The sequence below is a fragment of the Phlebotomus papatasi genome, chromosome 3 (genome assembly GCF_024763615.1).
Source record: "Phlebotomus papatasi isolate M1 chromosome 3, Ppap_2.1, whole genome shotgun sequence".
In the NCBI taxonomy this organism is placed as follows: Eukaryota; Metazoa; Arthropoda; class Insecta; order Diptera; family Psychodidae; genus Phlebotomus; species Phlebotomus papatasi.
The window spans coordinates 25,899,537-25,922,117 of record NC_077224.1 but is presented as its reverse complement, the minus strand read 5'-3'; the positions used below and the strand labels follow the sequence as shown (position 1 = coordinate 25,922,117).

The 22,581-nt window shown below is 33.9% G+C and overlaps 3 protein-coding genes and 1 long non-coding RNA gene across 8 annotated transcripts in view; 2 read left to right on the top strand and 2 right to left on the bottom strand.

Annotated features, from left to right (window-relative positions):
• The window catches only part of LOC129807354 (uncharacterized), a 40,539-nt gene extending 26,717 nt beyond the window's left edge, over positions 1–13,822 (bottom strand). For 2 of the 4 annotated variants that reach the window (XM_055856564.1, XM_055856571.1), the window contains exon 1: positions 13,652–13,809. The gene's annotated coding sequence lies outside the window, so the exon portion shown is untranslated. Of the gene's footprint in view, positions 1–13,651 lie in introns of all 4 variants that reach the window. The other 2 variants (XM_055856566.1, XM_055856573.1) reach the window with 2 other exon arrangements.
• On the top strand, positions 975–4,122 carry LOC129807370 (uncharacterized). Its single transcript, XR_008752275.1, has 3 exons — positions 975–1,147; positions 1,225–1,311; positions 1,395–4,122. It is a non-coding gene; the product is annotated as an uncharacterized LOC129807370 (long non-coding RNA).
• Positions 13,823–13,843: 21 nt separating the features above from the next.
• Positions 13,844–15,179, top strand: LOC129807363 (39S ribosomal protein L3, mitochondrial). Its single transcript, XM_055856580.1, has 2 exons — positions 13,844–13,985; positions 14,046–15,179. The coding sequence occupies exons 1-2, from the start codon at positions 13,924–13,926 to the stop codon at positions 15,103–15,105; spliced, it is 1,122 nt and encodes a 373-aa protein (XP_055712555.1). The 5' UTR covers positions 13,844–13,923; the 3' UTR covers positions 15,106–15,179.
• LOC129807364 (E3 ubiquitin-protein ligase znrf2) overlaps positions 15,124–22,581 on the bottom strand; it is a 51,812-nt gene continuing 44,354 nt past the window's right edge. For both annotated transcript variants that reach the window (XM_055856582.1, XM_055856583.1), the window contains exons 3-4: positions 21,094–21,199; positions 15,124–21,004 (exon numbers count right to left, since the gene is read on the bottom strand). In XM_055856582.1, the coding sequence (XP_055712557.1) occupies positions 20,947–21,004; positions 21,094–21,199 (164 nt within the window). In that variant the 3' untranslated portion in view covers positions 15,124–20,946. The remainder of the gene's footprint in view (positions 21,005–21,093; positions 21,200–22,581) is intronic.

Sequence of the window (22,581 nt, the reverse complement as noted above, 5' to 3'; positions counted from 1 at the left end):
GCCAAAATCTCGAATTCTTAAAAGTGTCACAGCTACTTCCACGATTGTATCCACGCTTGTTGGAGGCAAAGGGAAATCTTCTGAGTCTTAGGAAATTATTCTAAACATTTTCCTCCATATAATTTCATCAATTTCAGGATTTTTAAAATTCGGGATTTTGGCTTTCGGGATTTTGGCTTTCGGGATTTTGGCCTTTTCGGGATTTTGGCGTTCGGGATTTTGGCTTTCGGGATTTTGGCTTTCGGGATTCTGGCTGCCACCGGAATATTCGTCTCATAAGCATCCGGTTCAGACGTAATAGGATTAACAAAAAAAAAACCCTCCATCTAAATCGAATTTTGTCCTGCCAGGCAAATACGTTTTTCAGGTATTTATGATCCATTGAACTTAAAAACTCATTAAAAAGGTTGAATGGAACTCATTGTGGTGAATGAAGGGATGCACACCTCTGAGATATTTTTAACACATTCAGAAACTAAAACAACACGCTTTTGACTAATTGCCGAAACATTCCAGAAAGAAAATTTTTGAAGGGAAGTTGAAGACTTCATGTCGCTATCCCTCAGCAACTCTCATATTTTGAGTTGCACTAAAAGTACAAATACCATGATCAATGTTCAAAATCCGGACACAATTATTTCTTTTTAATAATATTGTAACTCATTTCCTGGAAAAATAACACAATCTATTCCTAGATGACCCACACAAAAATGTAAATTACTAATTCACGCCTTTAGTGTCAAATCTGTCCCCTAATGAGGCGAAATCAGTATTCTTATCTAGGCCTTAACCTTTGGCATACAATTCGGGAGTTTTACAAAGAGAAGAAATTTTTTCAGCACCATACAAAATACCATTGATAAGAATATTTTCAGTTATCTGTCTGACGAAGCGACAAGGCATCAAAGATCATGCATGCTGCAGTATATCACGAGAATAGTGTAAAAAGAAATTCAAATTTCTCAACAAGATTTAGTTGCCTCGATGATCTACTCCAGAGCATTGGGTGTATCATTAGAGTAATAACTATTCTGTCTACACAAACCTAATTGAAAGATATCTTGAGAATGAAAATATATTACTGTGAAATAAATAGAGGCACGATATTAAGTCGACGACGTCGTTCGAAGCGTCTTTAATACTACACGTCAGTAGAATGACTAAAATTTTACTACTTTGATCACAATCACAATTAAGTTTAACTCAATGTACGAATTTTTCCAGGCACTCTTTTTGATTTTAAAATAAAGTGAGGTTAAATCTACATATATGTCAGTTTAATAGTGTCCAATGTTAAGACTAAAGCTTAAGGTATGAATATTTTATTATTATTATTTTTTTAAATATTCTTGTTTAAAAAAATTTAAGAAACCATTTTTAAAATTGTTCTTTAGGTTCTTTGTCTTCTTCTGCTGTAAACCTAACTTGGTGTTATATTTTTAGAAAGAAAATTATGAAATACTTGGAATTATATGGTGAAATAAGATAGGCTACAAAGAGACATGGGTGATCTTCGGTGATAAATTAATTTGGGGTTTGAAGCAATCTTTGACGAGATTAAATTGGACTTTGGAACTACGGAGAGATTTTGGAACACGTGTGCAAATTTTTGTTTTAAAAATGCAGATAGTTCTTCGCGGATAATGAGTGATTCTTTTGAAGACACTTGTGCGAGCAATTGGAATGAGACTCGCACTGTCTCTCTCAAGTGTTTGTTTAGGAAAAATTTATAGAGATTGGTACAAGGACGATCGGCATAACTCAAAAGTAAGCCATCCCCCAAATTTTAAAATAATGACCAAGACCATATGAGCTGTAAAATACCAAAAAAGGAAGGAATGTCCAACGTTGAAATGCTTAGAAACAAAAAAAAATATGAGAGAAATCACTCTGAGAAGGGTGTTCGGTTGTTTACCAAAGTTATTACAATTTATTGTAAAAATCTTGTGGAAATAAACTTTGTGAATTTGAAATAATTGAAATTCAAGGGGTAGGGGAAACTAGAGCAATTGTAAACATGAGAAAGTTGTAAACACTGCGGTTTCTGAATCACATAATAAATTTCAGTGGACGAAACGAAATCTCTGTGAATTCATATACTAACTAAAGGGATCCTTCTCTACTAAGAAATGGTCGTTTGTACACTGAGAAAAAAAAAGAAGGTGCGATTAACTTTATTTCCTCATAACTTTAAGACTTTTTCGGTGTAAAAATATATCAACATTTTTTATGTTAATTTTACACCTTTTTAAGGGTACAATTAACATGCAAAAGGGTAACTGTAACCCCCAATACACCTAAAAAGGGTAATATTTACACCGATTTTGGATCAATACTGCAAGGTAAAATTAACATTTCCGGAATGTTATTTTAACTTTTTCGGATTTCTCTCAAGTGTAGTGATGTAAATCTTATAGATCACTCTGTAAAAATACTTGATGGAATTTAAGATGATCTGTAATGATCCATATTCTATGGATCACTCTGCGAAGATAATTTATGGGAGTTGACGAAGATCAAGACCAAAGAGGAATTAAAAAGAGTTCGATGGAGAAATTCTCACTTGGAGAATGACAAAAAAAATAAGGGACCATCGCGCAGAGATAATTTACGATCATAATTTATGAGTTGTCCACATCGTGGGTGCAGGTGCATTCCAAAAATAGAGACAAAAATAGCACGCAAGCAATAGTAAAATAAAAAAGGAACGCAAACAACAGTAAGAAAAATAGGGTTCAATGATTGGAAAATAGTGTCTTTTGTAGCTGAGATTGTGGTATAAAAAGGCTGCCGAAATTAGTATAGTGGTTCAGTTGCCATAGTGACTTCTCTTGAGAGCACTGGTTGTAATCCAAATGAGTGAAATAAATACTATTGGTAGGGGAATGTAGGCATGGTTCGCACAGAGTGAACCTTCAAACGATGGGAATTTTCTCTTTGTTTGCAAAGAGCTGACCTACCATTTCTCATCTCGTTTCATGAGCTTAATAATGATCTATCTTTATGGCTAAGAAATGACGAACTAGCTCTTTGCAAACAAAGAGAAAATTTGCGTTGTTTTAAGGTTCACTCTGTACGAACCATGCCAACACTCCCCTACCCAATGTATATATGATATTCATCATCCGCTGAACCTATCCTACTGGAGGATTTCCTGAAAGTGGTTGTGCGCTTGGAAAATTTTTGATTTTCTCAAATACCACTGCACTACACGTTATCATAATGCCCAACGCACAATAACTTTTGTTTAGTATAAACATGTTTTTGACATTTCAATGAGAGTGAATGAGATCTAGATCTAGTCATCTCGCTCACTCTCATGGGAAATTTTGAAAACATGTTTACAAACAAAAGTTATTGTGCGCTGGTCATAAGACCAAGTAGTTTAAACATAAAAATCAGTGTTTACAACTACTCCATGTTTTTTACTGCTCCAGTCTCAACTATTCTTTGTTTGTTTTAATGAAAAACACTTATGATTTAATGTCAAAAATATATATAGTGATTAATAACTCCGATACCTCCCTCCCATTAAGCTCATATTATTTAGGGATGTTTTTTTTCTATTTTATTCTTATACGATTACCCCTCTCATTCCCTTCGAAAAGCATGCTTTTTAGTTCATTTTGATTATGGTTCCAGCAATTTCTTTTATGTTTTTATGTTGTGATTTGTAACGCAATTTATGCATCATAACTAAGTTTTGTTTCCTTCAGTCATGATGAAACTTGTTCGAAATCCTTGTTGACCTTGGCTCTCATTGAGAGGGCTATAACAACGTTTAGTTAGATCTCACAATCATAAATCATGATATTAAGTGTCCTCATCATTGAATCGACATTAGAATGTAAAAATGTTTATATTAATTTGTCTGAGAATGTTTATCTTTCAAAGTTTCGGCTTATATGGATCACTCTTTGTTTAATTGACAAAAAATCATAATGTTTATATTTACTTTGGTCAGGAATGTATATCTTACGAAATTCCAATCAGCATAAAATCATAACATTCTGAAAATAGACATCTGATAAAAGACAAAGTAGATCGAAGGGAGAGCAATCATATAAATATCATGTATCAATAGAAAGAGGGAGAGAATAAACTGGACATCGAAAGAAGCAACAAGTCTTTTTTTATTTTCAACATTCTGATTTCCCCGCTCGGAAATCATAATTGTTTGTTTGCGGAATGCGCTCGCTTTTCATGATCACGATGGATAGATTGTATGGGGAGCATGATAGGATCTGTGAGTTGCAGACACCTAGGCTCTATTCAAGCCGCTTACCCAACAAACCTTGTTCTAATTCTTTTAAAACTGGATGAACTGTAGAATGTCTTGAGCTGCCACTCTTTTGACATCCTCCAGTGTCAGCACTTCTTTCTTTATAGTGTCTACACACTAGAAGCAATTTTTGTCAAAAATTGCCTTTTTTAAAAAAAAATCTAGCGTTTGTGCCTACAAGGATAGGGGAAATTTTCTTTAAAAAGGCATTTTTAAAGAAATTGCTACTAGTGTGTAGAAACTTTTTCGGCAAAGTATATATAGCTGGGCCTTAGAGCTTTCGATCAATACCAAACTTAAGGTCCCCGACCCCCCTGACCCGAGTTATAAGGGTCCAAAAAAAAATTCTTAAAATGGCCATAACTCCGGTTCTAATTGTCAGAATTTAAAAAGTGAGGGCGTTTTCTAAAGAAATTCTAGAGCAGAGGTGTGTAAACCGTTGAAACCGAATTAACGTCAAAATAAGTTTGTTATAGTAGCGTTTTGACCATTGATGTACATGTTTCATTTGACGTTTATTCGGTTTCAAAGGTTCTTGCACGCCTCTGTTCTAGAGCAAACACCAGATCCATAAAACCACCGAGGAATAGGGCTTGATCAAATAAAGGAATCATAAGGTAAGAGAAGCACATATCGACCATGCACCTTGTATCGGCCAGCTTGCAGAAGATATCGACCACCAAGATAAAATGAATATTTAAAAATTACTAACTACGATTTACCAATTACCTAATGCAAAATATATTGTATTTGTTCAAATGTAATCTTTTGAAATAAGTTTTTCGTCGATTTTTTAAGAAAATATAGTTATTCATCTAATTTATTGAATCACTGTATCGAAGTCTTAATCAAAAAACAGCCATTTCTCAAATTCTTATGATTTTATACTAGAATTTCAGTGAGACAAAATACGGAATTATATCTTATTTAAATGATTTACAAGCCCGTGTGATTCAAAAAAATACTACTCAATTATTCTGCTTTTAGTATCAGAACGCTTTTAATTTGTCTCGCTACTCATAATACGAATTAATTTGTTAATTGAGAACAAGTACTTTTTGTGCGAAGCATGAAACATCGGCCATTTCTCATCGTATTTCGATACCATTTTCGCAAGCAGTAGAGGTTATGTTATTGTTTTGAAAATGAACTTCCCCAGTGTAAATTTTGCATTTTATCAATATTAAACATCTTGAAGGTTGTCTTAGAAACTACAATATTCAGAGTAAGGATTGACAAATGTGCTAGATGCCATGATGACAGGTGAATCCTATCGAAAACATCTGCAACGTATGGAGTGCCCAGACTGACCCTGATTGACAAACTTTCCGGAAGACAATAAAAAGGAAAATCACTGGTAAGCCAATACTAAGTCAAGAAAAAGAATAATCTAAGCTCGTATGGAGAATCATGAAACAAGCCGAAACTGGATTTCTTGTCGTTAAATCTACTACATTAATACTTTGTCGTTCAGAATTGGATCAGAATTACGGCGAAATATTAGAAGATCCCTTCACCAACAATCTCCCTGTAAAGTGATAAAAACTTCTTCTGATAGTTGGGCAATTATCGGTTCTTATAAGGGATGGATGACAGAGAGATTATATCGTAATAAATAAGAAAAATATTCAAATTTGTATTATTTTTAAAGGGTTTTATTTTTCGGCCAATACCTGCTCCACTCTCGGCCGATATCTTCTTCATCTGATTTCATATGGCCGTTGCAATACGCACAATGCATAGTTGCAATTTTACCATTTTTTTTTACTAATTTCTCTAAATATTAAGAAATAAAATGTAGAGATATAGATAAATGGAATATAGAGTTCCAATTGGCATATTCAAAATTCCAAAAATTGGTTTAAAGCTTTTATTTTAAGCAAATTATGGAGCATTTTTCTTAACTGGCCGATAGTTACTTCCCTTACCTTAGCAAACACGAGAGCCATAAACTGTCCAGAAACAAAAGAATCATGCAAGAAGTGAGTCATCGAAGGAGGTAAAACTGCTTGATCGTACAAAGGCATCACAGAGACGTCCTTAAAACAGATGGTTTGTGCTGATAAGTAAAAAAAAATTGTTTGCCCTCCAAGACGGCCATAAAATGGAGATTTGTGTCCGAGGAACACGTGTGTAAGTAAATGTACAAAGACCCTGAACATCCAAAGCAAACATCTCTTTTTAAGGATTTTTTTTAATGGAGGCCATGAGACAAAGAAGAAATTCCGTAGAAATCGCGATATTTATTTTTCAGACTACCCATGAAGATCCTTTATCTTCTACAAAGGAGATGTTGCCGAATAGTGTGTTATTGGTGTGACAGAAAATTGATATAAAAAGGAAGGTCAAATCATTAAAAAAAAAATGCACTTCCTTACAAATTTTCGAATTTGGCATAATTTAAATTTTCATAGAATTTATGAACCAATTTGATTAAAAATAACCTTTATGAACAAGAACCGTGCGAAAAGATAATTTATGGATTTATATACCACGTGAGTCCGAGTATTGTCTTTATAATAATATAACACTTTTCTTTAATTCACTGACTTTATAAAGATTGTCCACTTTTCAGTAGTGTCCTGGGATGGTTTTACACAACAACTGAACATCTTCTCCAAATCATCTCCCTCTTTATACTCAACTTTCCAGACACACACTCATTCTATTCGACATTATTTCCCATGGGAAGGTGTCCAATTAGTGATCCAGGACGAACCTCTAGATAACGATCGTCTGGAGACGATCGTTAAGTGCCTATAAAAATATCCACTTTCGCTATCTCTAGAGTTTTCTCCAACACTTTCTATATCCTTAAGAAAGGGGATGCTTAATTGAGATGACCGAGGACCACACACCTTTTCGATTTTTGTTATCTTTGTCCCTATTTCTCTTCAGAATTTTATAGCTTTCTTGGCGCGAGCTCTTATTTTACGACCGTCTCGAAGAGAAAGTAATCTTAAAAGCTTGTCACCATAGATCACCCACTTTACGAGTTTTCCAGGAATAGAGGGTGCCTTTGTTTGCTTAATATTAACAAATGCATCCCCCTTTTTGGTCACTCATATCTCGCCCATCGTGATTTTACGAACACCTGCCTAATGGCTTAAAGGTGTCTTTGTCTCTGGGCTATAAATTTCGTAAGGACTAATTGGATAGAAAAACTCTCGCGGCGCTAGACATGATCTATCATGTCCCTTCTTGATATTTCATGAAAGAACCAGCGCGATCATGAATATTTGAAAGCCGAGTTGTGATGCACAAAATGCGTCACAACAGGTAAACCACTTTGGGGACCCATTTTTCAACCGATTTAAGGACGATTGGATCACCGGTGACCCAAAAACGAAACTTTTCCTACGACCTTCTAAAGTTGTATTTTGCTTTAAAAAATTAGAAAAAAATGATTTTTTATGACCCTCAATTTTTGACCTTCTCGTCCTTAAAAGGTTAAAGTTTGGGAAAGGTATTGAGATTTCGGACATGGCTTCATCAATCTTCATCAGCAATAAACCGGGTAAGTATTGATTTTTTTTTTGATTTTCAAATGCTTTTGTGATTTGTGAATCAACTTGATCTCTAGAAGATCATAGTAATCATCAAAAGATCATGCGAAAAACTAATTCACGGTGAGCTCTATCTCGTGAGTTCGAGCATTCCGCAAATTTCGCAATCCAAGAAAACAAACAATTGGCAACCAGAATTAAAATCAGGAAAGAGAATGAAGATCAATTTAATCAAACCTACGACGGTATGTCAAATTTTCCGTTTGCCATTTTGAGTATAACTTTTCATGACTTGTAGTGATTGATCTATTATGAATCACTCTGGGAGACAATTTAAAAAGTGTCACATTATTGTGTAACGGAATTCGGAGAAGTTAAAAATATATTGACTGGATATTCTCCCTTGGAGAATCCAAGAAAAAGAGCTCCGCACAGAGTTAATTTACGATCATAATTTTATGATCTGTCCGCATTGCAGTTGCAGTCACAAAAATAGAGACGAGACGCCACACACGAACAGTAGGCAAAAAGATAAAGAGGGTCTAAATTTGGGGAAAGGTGTCTTCTCACTGAGATTTTTGGTATAAAAGAGCTGCTGAAATTAGTGTAATGAGTTCAGTTTCCAGTGACTTCTCTCGAGAGCACTGATTGTACTTCGAAGAAGAGAAATGAACACTTTTGGTGCCCTAAATTCATCCACAGAATCCACCCACCTTGAGTATTTTTTTGAGACGCAGATCGTGGACCTGGAAAAATTTTAGAGTCCCTAATATACCATAGCACTAGACCACTAGAGACTTCTCATGAAGTGAGAAAAGAACAACAAAATGTCTTTCAAAATTTGTGAGTTGAATAAATTTGTCTATCTGAATAATCTATTTTGTATCACAACCATTGTCCTGCATTTCCGCGATCACGCACGCTCGTTTAAGACAAGGATAGATCATCTTTAGCACCATGAGTGTGAGGAATGTGTTATGCAATTTGTCCTCATGAAATTTATAGCCAGAGACGAAGAAAAACTTTGGAGACAATAGTACCCCTTCCAGGACAATAAACACTTGACAGCCATTAAAAAGGGCAGATGATCAAGAAAGGTCGTAAAATCACAATAAGAGAGATATGAGTGACCTAAACTCACAAAGAGGGTGCATTTGTTCGATTAAACCAACAAAGACATCATCTATTTCTGGAACACTGAACACTGTTACGTTGGAAAGTGGGTGATTTACGTTAACAGGTTTGGAAGATTGCTTTCTCTTTGGGGTGGTCATAAATTATAGGTAGACCTCACGCAGAAAGTATAATAAAACCTTGACAATGAGAGGGTCACGGATAGCAGATGATCAAAAGGGTGTACGATCTTTGGCCATCCAAATTATGCAACCCCTTTCCCAAGAATTTGAAAAGTGATGGCAATTGAAAAGGAAAAATTTCTAGAAATAACATAAATCGGATATTTTTATAGAGATTTAACGATCGTCTCCGCACGACCACGATCATTAAATTGAAATTCGTCCTGAATTTCTGAATGTAATTCTTGGAATTGGACACTTATTCTGGGAAATAATGTCGAGTAAAATTAGTAACTAAGAACTTAGAAAGATATCGACTTCCGGTTTGCGGCAAAGGTTATATTTCGGATGAAAATTGCAACTTGGTGCATTACCTCCCACCCCCCACCCCTCCTTCCGCCATTTTGAATACCCCCCTTTTTTGTTTTCTCAATAACTCCGCTCCTATGGCATCGATCGGGCTCAAATTTTAGTATGTTAGAGCTGGACCTAAGAGCTTTCGATCAGTACCAAACTGAAGATCCCCTGACCCGAGCTATAAGAGTCCACAAAAAAAATTCTTAAAATGGCCATAACCCCGGTTCTAATTGTCAGAATTTAAAAAGTGAGGGCGTTTTGGAAAGTTCTCGTGAAATACCACTTCCTCTTCTAACATTTCAAGTATTTAAGTATGTTAAATTTAAGTATATTGTAGCCGCAGATTATACCTATCAAACAAAGAAATACTTAAGTCGATCGATAAACCCCGACCTGAGCTATAAGGGGTCAAAGTTCGAAAATTGATCGGCCTCTATCTCCGGTTCTAATTAACATTTTGAGCTAAATTTTGGGTTTTTGGTTTCGTATCGATGAGCACTTTCAGATGGAAGTTCAAAAAGTCACCACAGGTGGCGCTGCGATAGCGTCAAAATTCATCAAAATTCATTTTTCTCAAAAACGGCACTGTGCAAATTAATCAAATTTTAGAGTGTTGTAGTCCAGTCTAGGACGTTTCCAAAAAGTGGCGTAAGTGTGCTGTGGTTATAATAAAACCGGAAATTTGAGGAGTCAAAGTTCACGAAATTCAAAAAATCATATCTCCTGTTCTAATTGACCGATTTTGATGAGTAAGGGCTTAAACGAAAGATCTCACCAAATGCTACAACTTCCTAGAACATTTGTGGAGCTCAGAGGCAAAATGACACATATTCTATGCTTTAGCCATAGGTTATGTGTCAGTTTGCTTCTGAGCTCCACATTTGAACTTCGTGGAACTAACACCAAGCGCGCCACAGTCGAAAAACCAATTTCAATATAACATAACCTCAATTATCTCGACTGTCGCTGTACCGATTGTGATGATTACTTCGACATAATTGTAAAAGACATTTGTGTCTACATTTCGTCCAAACATCATTTTCCACTCAGACTACGCTATCTTTCCGGTTTTACCGTTTTAATGTGAAAAAATTGACTTTTCCCATAATAACGCTTTGAAACCACTCAGATGCCAATTTGACTGCTTTAAATGTAAAGTCTCACAAAAGACAACAATTCTTTGATATAGTTGAAGTTCATCAAATGAACATTTGGGGCGCTCTGGGTGAAAAAAACGAGTTCAGAAACAAACAACCTTGATTATCTCGGCTTCTGAGTAATCGATGAGATCTAGTTTGACGGCAAAATTATAGAGAACATTATGCTCTACATTTCACCCATATATCACTTTTCTGTCACTCTATTGTGATCCTTGATATTTTGGTTTAAATACAAAATTTGTATAATTTCACGAATTTGATTCAAGATAACTGAATGGCGTCCCAAACTTCAGCTCTAAATCGAATTTGCATACATTCCGAGCTAGATCACATTAAGAATCTCACCTACATAAGCCGGTTAGGATTATCTGTCCCTTTTCTAATCACAGTTTCGGTGGCCCTTTACAGATTGCCACAAAATATTGTTTTAAGAATAAAAAAATGACAGAAAAATAAAAATAATAAAAATACGAGCTCTTATTTACATAATTTTTCAAAAAAATCGCGTGGAAAATATGATAAGAGTCACTATCAGGGGAAAGCTTTGATCGTTCGCACATACGCTACCTTCAAACACTTCGTATTTCTTCCATATTCATTTATGAATCTTACCTATGGCTATATATTTCAAAAGCTTGTCTTAAATCCCACCTTTCCTGAAAAAATTGGGAGTTTCTCCCAATTTTTCAATGATCAGGGGTGTTCAATGATGACGTGAATCGTGTGCGAAGATGGAAACTTGATTGAACTTTCGCACAAATCGCCATTAAATTTTCATTTTCCTTTAGGGGATCTGAGGATTTCCTGGAATTATCTGAGGTGGGATTGTGAACCCTATAAGTAAGAGATTTTCTTGACATAGTTTTGGAGAATCGATACGGTTTGCATGGCAGTCAGAAAAAATCACTGAACTTGAACATCATTTTTGTGTGCGAAAGTTCAAACCTCCCCCTACTTCTTGTTTATCAACTTTAAGATTTTGAAATTTTACTTTTTAGTGGTGGATCAAATCGGTAGATTACAATAGATGTGAATATAAGAGATTACATCTAAAATGAAGTTTCCTGGAAAATGTGAGAGAAGACATGTCTTCTATGTGCGATCGATGAATGTGAGTCAAGTTTGTGAATTTTCAAGTCAAGTTTGTGAAGGTGGGATTTAAGACTAGCTATTACAATATATAGACATATCGTCAGTTAAATCAGCATTTGTCGTAACTTCCTTTTGACAACTTTTCAGGAGACGAAATTTTCAGTTCAATATTATTTTTCTTAAAAATGAGCCCCGAATGCGATACTTTTGAGTCAAAATATTAAAAGTGGCACTAATAAACTGTAAGTTAACTCGAGAAAATCTTTATAAAATTATTTAAAAGCTGCAATATTGAGAAATATGTTAGAAGAAACATAATAATATTTTGTCGTAACTTCCATCGTTTATAAAGCCGTAACTTCCAATGTATGGAGATTCTGGAAGTTACGACAATTTTCTAAAATGCATTATATCAATTTGAATTATTCTAGTGATAATAAGCGCCTTTATTTGACTAAATTAGTCAATTATACTGTTATCCCTGTCCCTAAAAGCTTTTATTTCATAAGTTTTCTTGAATAAATTTTGTGCGCCACGTCGCTTGTTTTGTTTTGAATTAATGACAGATGGGTAGGGATTTTTTCTCACTTTTTTTCTCGCAAATATTGAATTAAAATGATTTCATGCTACACTATTCGCACTGTCTTTTGATATTTGGAAGAGTTTATAAACGTTTTATTGAGAAATATTGCAATTTTGCTGCAAATTACAAGCCACGCAAGTGAGCAAAAGAAGTTACGGCAAATGCTGATTACTGAAAATTTTGTATGGAAATTTGTCGTAACTTCCCCAAAAATGGAAGTTACGACAAATTCTGATAAATTTTTCTTAATTAAGGGCACTTACGATAATTTTTATTTAAAATAATTTTTATTGGGCTTATAAAAGTTTCTTTTTCACAAGTGCGTTTCATAAACAAAATTTCGCTGATTCCAAACATGTATATATCTCAAAATCGCAAAAATGAAGTTACGATAAATGCTGATTTAACTGACGATATGTTAGATTCATAAAGGAATATGGGAGAAATATGAAGTGTTTGAAGGTAACGTATGTGCGAACGATCAAAGCCTTCCCCTAATTTGATTCAAATAGATCGAAGTTGAGTAATTTTTAAGAAATTTTGCATTTCTTTGATGTAAAAATATTTTTCAATGTTCCTTCAACGAACAATATTCATTTAATCCTTAATTTACAGAGAAGTGGGGAAAATGGGTTAACAAAACTATGAGCCTTTTAATACGACTCTTAAATTAAAAGGGAATTTTAAAAGTAATTTTACCGGGAAATTTTCTTCCGAAAACATGGCAGCGCCATCTGTATTCGAGCACATAACTTACTTTTAAGAGTACATACGAAAATCAGGCGACTTATCGGAAATTAGATCCATGATCCATGTGAGGAATTTCTTTCTAAGCATTTTTTGCAGGAAAAATTGATAAAAAAAACGTCGCAAATGCAAAAAAGTATCTCATTTCTCTCCGTTTTTTTTTGAGATGAAAAGTTGCAATCTTGGCAAGATTATTTTGCTCCACAATTTACTTTTACATTGAGAAGTTCTTCAGTGGCTTTGTAGGAAGAGGAATAGTATGATTTTCCTGCTTTCTAGGCTTTGTACAATTTATTATCAATGAAATATACGATTATTGTAACAAAAATTCTCAGCATTCGCGACAAAGAGGAGCAACTAAGCGCAATTTTCATGAAAAAAAAAGAGATAAATGACAAGGAATGCGGAACGCTGCAAAAACCAGCAAATTTCATCGGAACTTAAGATTTCTATTAATTGTATGATCAGGCACCAGAATTGCTCATCTTTCCTTCTGTTTTCTTTAAATATTGTCAAAGTGGTCAAAATATAAGAAAAAATCTTGGAATTCTTGAAATTAGAACAAAATCTTGTGAAATGGAAAAGCTCTGGGGGCTCCATCACAAAAATATCTACTGAAATATAAATACCTGTTGCGTTCTCTCGATTCCCTCCATTCCCTCTCTATATTTGCACTTCCTTCTAAATTATCAAGATGATTTCACTAATTTTGAACAATTTTATCATTAAAAAATTCAATTGCAAAATGAAACAGCAACGTTTGTTTATTTTCATGGCCAACTTTCCCAACTTTTGCCGGCAAATAATTTCGGAAAACTTTGTCAGCTGTCACTTGAAATTCCGGAAAAAGCACGATATTTTGCTTTTGGGGAGTTGTTTTGGAGCAGGAAAAAAAGGGAAAATGCTGGGAATTCGTCCTCTGAATTGCCTCAGTGTCCTTAGGGATCAATTTTCGAGGATAAGGTGAGTCTTTTTGTGCGAAATGGCAAGAAGATTTGGTGTAAAAGCGGATGTTTATTTCAGTTTAAGAGAACCTAACCTCACTCGTGGGAAGAGGCATCTGAACTACCCCAAATTGCGGAATCCCTTCTGGTTTGTGCGGAAAGACAGGGTTAAGCATGATGATTTGGTGTCTCCGGAGAATTCACAGTTCGTGCAGGAAGTGCTGCATGATAAATACGGCGTTCCGAGCTTGCTGAAGGGAGTGACAACGTATCCTAATGCCTCTAGCGGATTGATCCGGGCAGAGGAACTTCCACAGGCGGAATGGAAGCCTTCCTTGAGAAGGACAGGGGTGATTGCCAGGAAGATTGGTCAGTATCCTCTGTGGCTGAAGAATGGGAAAAAGATCCGGACGACTCTGTTGCAGATTGTGGACAATCATGTAATAAAGTATATCCCTCCGGAAGAGTTCAATCCCACCCAGAAACCCAAAGTTAAAGATGTGAGGCAGTGGGGATGCATGCTAGTGGGAGCAGAGAGTACAGATCCTACAATTCTCACCAAGGAATACTGTGGACTCTTTAAGGATTCCGGAGTCATGCCCAAGGCTCGCCTGGCACGTTTTCTCGTGTCCCCGGAAGCCCAGCTCCTCCCCGGAACGCCTCTCAATGTCTCTCACTTCCGCGTCGGGGATTACGTGGATGTCCGGGGCAAGACTGTCAGCAGGGGCTTCCAGGGAGTCATGAAACGATGGGGCTTCAAGGGAATGCCAGCTTCTCATGGCCAGACCAAGACACACAGACGTCCCGGGAACATTGGCGGAGGCGGCGAGAAGGGCAGAGTTTGGCCCGGCAAGAAGCTTCCCGGACACATGGGCAACCGATGGAGAGTGATGAGAGGACTCAAAATCTGGCGCATCAACACAAAATATAACGTAATGTGGGTCCAGGGATCCTCCATTTGCGGCGAGACCAACAACTTTGTCTACGTCTTTGACACTCTGCTGCCCCTGAGGCGCTACACCGAAGCCCCGGCCTTCCCAACGCATTTTGAGTCTCCGGAAGAGGAACTCCCGGAAGACATTTGGCACGAAGATGTGCACAACTTTGCAGATCCAACAATTCTCTACGAGCCAGAGTAACCAGACAAATAAAACACATTTCTCCTTTTAGGTTTATTACTGTAATTATTTAATAGACAACAAATTGTTACAAATATTCGTCTTAGAAATTATCCTGGTGTCTTCTTATTGTAAATTTTACGAAAGCAGCGATTCTCTCTTGCTAGTTTTTTCTTGTTTTTTCTTCAAACTGGCTAATTTTCTCACCAATTTTCACATCCCCCAAATTCAATTTGAAATCTACGATTTGAGGACAGTGGCGAGCAGAATTATTGATACAGGTTTGGTTTTTCTGTAAATTTAATCAGGATTTTTTACTTTATGGCACACATTAGTAGAAATTTTTTTTTAAAAAATGCCTTTTTAAAGAAAATTTCCCCTATCAAAAAGGCATTTTTTAAAAAAAAAATTCTACTAGTGTGTAGACGCCATTATAAAAGTTAAAGGGCATGTCAATCAACTTTCTTTTTCCTCATAGAAATTTTCAAAATTAATCTCACATTAGTTGAAAATAATTTTTAAATCAATTTCTTTAAGCTCTATCCAGCCTTTTTTTTGCCTTTTAATTCAAGAAAAAATAGATTTTATTAAAGCAAGTACATTTAGTACAAGTACTAAATGTTAAATTCGATCTTTAAAATTTAAAGTTTCTTTGAATATGTTTGAATCACTTATAATGGCGCTATTACAATGAAAAAAAAGCGTAAATCATTCTCTTGAATTTTTTTTTAGTACAGAACGGTTCTTATGTCCTTCTGCATAATCGACTTTTCTTTTTATTGGTGGTCCATGTCATATTCCAAAACAAACAGGAGGAACCTCTATAAAGAAAAATCGATCATGCAGAAGGACATGAGAACACTTAGGGTGGGTTGGTTCTACTTCGAGGTATGGGGCTACATTTATATACGATTTTTTCGCGTATTGTCCTTACATTAATTTAATTTAGATACACAATTGTTTTGTGTATCTAAATTACATTACGTTAAAGCCCAGATTGCTTTAGAAATTTGCGAAAATATCGTAAATCAATGTAGACCCACTGCTTAAAGTAGCCCCAGCTGTACTAAAAATGTACATACCCCGTATGTACTTAAAAAAAACTGTTAAAGAGAAAGATTTCCCCTTTTCATTTTTCATTAGAAAAGAACCATAAAATATAAGTACTATTGAAATTTATATTTAGTACATGTAATTGTGTACTAAATACAGATAACCAAGCTTCTTGTAGAATTTGCAAGATTCTTTCTAATTTTTTTTTTTTTGACTTAACTAATTAAAACCAACCAATGTAAACTGACAAAATTTGAGATTTATTTTTAGTACAACTTTAGAACAACAACAAATTTAAAAAATCATTTCAGTTCTGAAAATTTGTAATCTGATCGTGTAGTGAAAAAAAACTTGATGTCCCATTAACCGAGCATCTGATTTAGACATTAATTTTTCCTTGGTTAACTTATGACAAGAGGAACGTATCCCTCACAATTTCACAGTTTTTGTCACTATACTAGATTACCAAAAATTTTACGAATTGGGGCTAATATTTAATACATTTGTGTACTAAACATCAACACCAAATATATCAGTTCTTATGAAATGAAACACAAATTATCATGAAGAAATGTTAAAAAACGATATCATTTTTAGTACAAGCGTGTATACACTCATCACATGCCTTAATTTCTTTTTAATTAAAAAATATATATTTTCAGAATATTTAAAAATGCTACGCCAATATATGTACTAAAATTGCGATTCTCTCCTAAATTCTTTTAAATGATTTAAAAAAATCATTTAAATTAAGGTTAGAGAAAATCTGCTGTTGAACATTAAAAAAAATGCTAAATTTTGAGAGCATTAAAATTTGTCCGATGCTCAAAAAAAGTCTTTTAAAACATTTTATAAAATATTGAATAATTTAAAGAGTACTAAACATAATAAAGATTGACTTAAAGATTGAGATAAACAAACGTTTCCGGTTTGTTTATTTTAAACAACTGATTATAATAAAATCCTGGAAATTATTATTTTAAAGCCTCTTTTACAACACAAAAAAAATCAAGAACGGGCCTCTTCAAACAATTTTAACTTAAAAAAAATGAAGAATATTAAGAAAATGTTAAATTTAGAAACGATTATTAACGTGTTTTGATTTAGATATAGCTACAGAAATTGAGTAACTCATAAGAGTACTATACAATTTTACGTGGGATACCTGTTTTTAGAAGCATGAGAAATTTTATAATTTTCTGTTTCTGGTAATGCCACGATATAAATTGTGTTTGCAAATTTAATTAATAAGAAAATAATGCTCTATTAAGTTCAAATTGAAGTTGAACTCGAAAATAGATATTACCGTACGAGACGTATCAATGCAAACGACGAAATGTTTACGTGTTTCCAGAAATATTTCCACGTTTTCAAGAACGTTTTCTATTTAAAATCGATTGTGTTTCGACAATGAGTTAAACCCGAAATATAGCTGTCACTTCAGAATTTTTAACTACACCAAACGGATACCATTGACAGCTACTTGTCTATGCGTCATTCTGATGTAAATTCCAAAATTTTAACCGAATTGCTTTGGGACTTTTATATTTTTTAATTGGTAGACCTCGCGATTTCTGTGAAAATATCGATATTCCAATTTCTTTGCAAAAATCAAGATTTTTTGCATTCTTAAGCTAAAAATAGCGCGATCAATCGCTTTTTGTGCCAATAATTCAACGAGCTTGCATTTTTTGTTCAAAAATTGGCAGATATTGCGACTTTTATGTAAAAAAGCGCGATATTCCCAATCCTTTATAAAAGTCACACGATACTGCTAGTTTCTACGCAAGTCAGGAAAAATTGCTTTTTCTTATTTCGCAATTTACAAAAATCGAAAAGCATGCATTTTTTTAATAATTGGAAAGTCACACGATATTTTGATTTCTAAATAAAAATCACGCAAAATTTTGTTTTCGATCATGCGATTTTTGTATAAAAATAAAATAATCTTGCAATTTTTTGCACAAAAAAAAGATCTTGCAATTTTTGAACATGATTCCAAAAATTTTTGCGATTCCTCTGCAAATATTGTGGAATATTGCTATTTCTTTGCAAAAATCGCACAAGATATTAGTAACTCTGTGCAAAAATAACTTGAAATTGTATTTCAGATCTTCCGATTTTTGATTCCATCTTTGCGAAAATCACATGAAATTGGTATTTCTGATTTATTTTTGTACAAAAATCGATAAATCTGCAATTTTTGGACAAAAGTCAAAAGATGTTATAATTTTTAAACAAAAAAAAATCGGAAGATTTTGCACTTTCTATGAAAAAATCGCGCAATATCACCAATTCTTAGAGCAAATTGTACAATATTGCGCTTTCTATGAGAAAATGGCTCAATTTCCCAATCTTGCAATTTCGATCCTTGTACAGAAATCGAAAAATCTTGCAATTTTTGAACAAAAAATTGCAAGATTTCGCGATTTCTATGCAACAATCGCGCAAAATCACTAATTCTTAGCGAAAATTGCACAATATTACACTTTCTATGAGACAATGGCTGAATTTCCCAATCTTGCATTTTCGATTTTTGTACAAAAACCAAAAAAATCTTGCAATTTTTGCATAGAATACAAAAACCAAAAAATCTTGCAATTTTTGCATAGAATAATCAAAAGATCTTACAATTTTTGAACAAAAAATTGCAAGATTTTGCGATGTCTATGCAAAAATCACGCGATATCACTAATTCTTAGTGAAAATTGCACAATATTGCGCTTTCTATGAGACAATGGCTCAATTTCCCAATCTTCAATTTTCGATCTTTGTACAAAAATCGAAAAATCTTGCAATTTTTGAACAAAAAATTGGAAGATTTTGCGATTTCTATCCAAAAATCGCCCGATATTGCATTTTCTTTGCAAAAATTACACGATGTTGCATTTACCATGCGAAAACTGCAAAATCTCGCAGTTTTTCGTTTTTGATCTTGAGATTATCTTGCAAATTTCCATGCGACAATGATATTCCGATTTCTTGGCAAATATCGTCCAATCTTGCATTTTTTAAGAAAAAATTACGCAATTCTATGATTGAAATCTCACATTTTTACAGATTTTGTACAAAAATCTGAAGATTTTTACAAAAATCATACGATATTGCGATTTCCATTTGAAAATCGCACGATCTCGTCGATTGTGATTTTGTCTCTCACAATCTACTGAAATATCTATCACATTTGACATTTTCCCGCTAGGAATTTGTCTTATACTACTCCCTGGGAATCTTTATCCGTAATCCATTAAAAAAAGAACGATTTTTTAAAATTTCCAAAATCAAAAAAATATCAAATTTTTTTAAAGGTTGGCCTCTTATCACTGATTCCAAAATTCAAAATATGACAAATTTAAAATTTTTTCAATGCTAAATAAAATATTTTACACTTGTCCCTATAATTCTGTTCCCCACTGTCCTTGTTTTTCTTTTAAATTTTCTCTTGTGTAACATCGCCAAGAGATTTTTATTGGTAGAAAAAGAGTGAAAAAGAATTCAACATGAAAAATGTACTTGACCGTTTCTAATTTCGTTGCTATTTTTTCTTCTTGTTCTAAAAATTTACTCTTGGGGGCTTCTTTCTCACTAAAATTCTCATTATTTTACTTTTTATTTATTTTTTTTGTTTTACGAGGAAGAAATCACAGACAATGTGCCAATTTTTCTTGCTTTCCACACACATTTTATTTTTGTTATACCTCATTTTGGTTGCATATTTTCCTCTTCCACCAATTTTATTTTTATTTATTTTCTCCTTTTTCTTTTAATCATTTCACCTTAAGCTACTTTCAGTTTTTCAAATTGTAAAATTGTTACCACATTAAAAGTTTCTATCTCTGTTTTTCCTTAAGTTTTTATCTACAAAAAGAAGATTTTTTGTTGTTTTTTTTTCTTTTTCTTTTACTCATGATTATTTACAAAAGAAGAAAATTATGATCTAGATCGGTTGAATTGAAAAAGAACAGAAATTTTTCAACGTACCTTTTTTTCTCTGCTTCCAGCAGCCTAAAAAAAATTCAATTGATAACATTATCGCATTTTTTGCTGCATTTTTTCCTTGATGCTCCTTAGATTTTTTTTCTATTCTTCTTTTTTATTTCACGAAATATCTGATTTTCTTTTTAGAAATATTTCTTTTTTAGTCAGTTTTTAAGCACGCAATCAGTCACTCCTTCAGATGGCTGTTTCTTTTTTTCTTGCGATGAGAAATGACGGAAAAAAGTGAACAAAAAAACTTTTTTCTGCGTATTTTTTGCAATTTTCAGCTCATGTTTTTCTCTGCAGTATCTTATCACTATTCTCTTTATTTCTGTTTTTGTTTTTTAAATGTCAAATTGTTCTTTATTTTGTGAGATTTCTCCGTGAAATTCTCACAAATTTTCCTCTTTTCTCGCCTCCAAAAAGAAAACCGTTGAATTATTTAGAGAGAGATTGACATTTTGATGAATCTTTCGCATCTTCGTTTTTTTTTCTTCTCTCAATTCAATTTTTTTTTTGTTTTTCATCGCCAAGAAGAAAATTTTCAGTGCTTTAAACCTGAAAATTCTGTCTATTCGGTGTTTTTTCCCCTCCTCTCTTTTCTTTTTCTCTGTGTAAATTACTCTACATATTTTATCTATGCTAAAAATTGTTATTTTAGTATTTTCATCATCATACTTCTTCGCTAGTTTTTTTTTTATATATACAGTCTCTCTGATTTGATTTAACACCTTTTTGCATCGTCACCTTTTTCCACCTTCTGCTCGTTAACAAATAAAAATGGCATTGAAATGTTAATGGGTCGGCAAAATCTGTCGTTGTGTGAATCTCTCAGTCGCCAGGATGTTCTGGACAGCTTCGATTCACCTCAAACCACTTGTCAATGCACCTGGGAGACAATTTGAAAAAAAAGACAAAAATGCAATAAAGGGACACGTGGTGAAAAGTGTTTGGTCAGAGAAGTGCACGTGATTTTACCCTTTATGGTAGACACAGAGACACGGCAGTCTGGCTATCACATCGCCGGGAGATAAATCATCCAGGCAGATCACACATTCCCCTTTGGCATCACTCAATATGTCCTCTACAGCAGGAAGAGAACAACAAAAAAAAATTGAGAACATTTCCCTGAATCTCCCCGCCACAAACTTTTCCGAAAGAACCGCCAAAAACATTCGCTAAACTTTCCCAACCAACTTCAGTGATGATTAATTACATGGTAATTCTATACGCGAATTACAATTTATTACACTTAAGAATTTAATTAAATTTTATATAAAACACTATTTTTTTTTATAAATTCCTTTCAATATAATACGAAAATGTTTAAAAATTTGACTTGTTTTTGATTTTATTCCCTTAATCTACATGCAAAATCGTTTATGCTATTTTTATAGGGGAGACTGGGGCACATGTAATCATTTTCGATACATGCGAATTTGAGGTGATTTTCCAAGGACACCGTGATTTTTTGGAAAATATTTCTTAGCTCATGTTTTACCCTTGGGTATAGGCAATTCGTCGAGGGTAATGCGGATGCTGGAAAACAATTGAGTTTTCCATAAAAATAAAATTTGTGTCACTGTGCATTTTTCTCTTTTCACAAAATACCTGGGGTAGAAGTAACCACTTTCTGGGGAGGATGTAAACACCTTTTTTCCCACCCTTGAAATTAACTTTGCACCACTCTCGATTATTTTAATTACTTAAGAGATATATAAAGACTGTATATTTTTCAAAAAATCACGACACTTTTTACAAAGAATAATTAAAATAGCAAAAAAACTAAAAGCATGCATATCAAAGACATTTTTCAATAGATTTTCCCCATATTTTGACATCATGTGACTTTTTATTGAACACAGCGCCACCAATTTTTTTTTCGTAATCTATGAATTATAGATATTTCGCATGAAGGTCAATTTCCCGCTCTTTTACCTACTCATTTTGTGAAATTGAAATTGCCTGATTACATCTACCCCAAATGCTGTTTTCTGACCAATTATTAATTCTTTTGAAATAATGAGAATCTCAATTTCTCTAGTAAATGCATTAATATAATCCTAAAAGATGTAGGAAAGAACTGGTATTGCTACATTTCGATTATTTTACACAGTTTTTAATTTCCAGGTGGAAATCCAAATGACCAAAATAATTGAAATATCAACATTTTTGGGAAAAATGATTTTTATTTTTAAAGTATATTAGGATTTTATTGACCAATTTATCTGTGGACATACATCCCCATGGTATCTATGAATGCTTATCGGTTTTATCCTCTGGAGTCTTAAAATTTTTGAAAAAAATCACAGTGTTTACAACTACCCCAGATTACTACTGCCCCAGTTCCCCCTATACTTTAATTCAGAGGTGTGCAAAAAACCGTTGAAACCGAATTAACTTCAAAACCGTCAAAATAAGTTTGCTCAAGTAGCGTTTTGACCATTGACGTACGTGTTTCATTTG

What these genes read in the sequence shown, in the direction of transcription:
- LOC129807363 (XM_055856580.1), top strand. Translation starts at nt 13,924, where the DNA reads ATGCTGGGAATTCGTCCTCTGAATTGCCTCAGTGTCCTTAGGGATCAA. An exon ending in GATCAATTTTCGAGGATAAG is followed by an intron (nt 13,986 to 14,045) that starts GTGAGTCTTTTT and finishes TGTTTATTTCAG; the next exon opens with TTTAAGAGAACCTAACCTCA.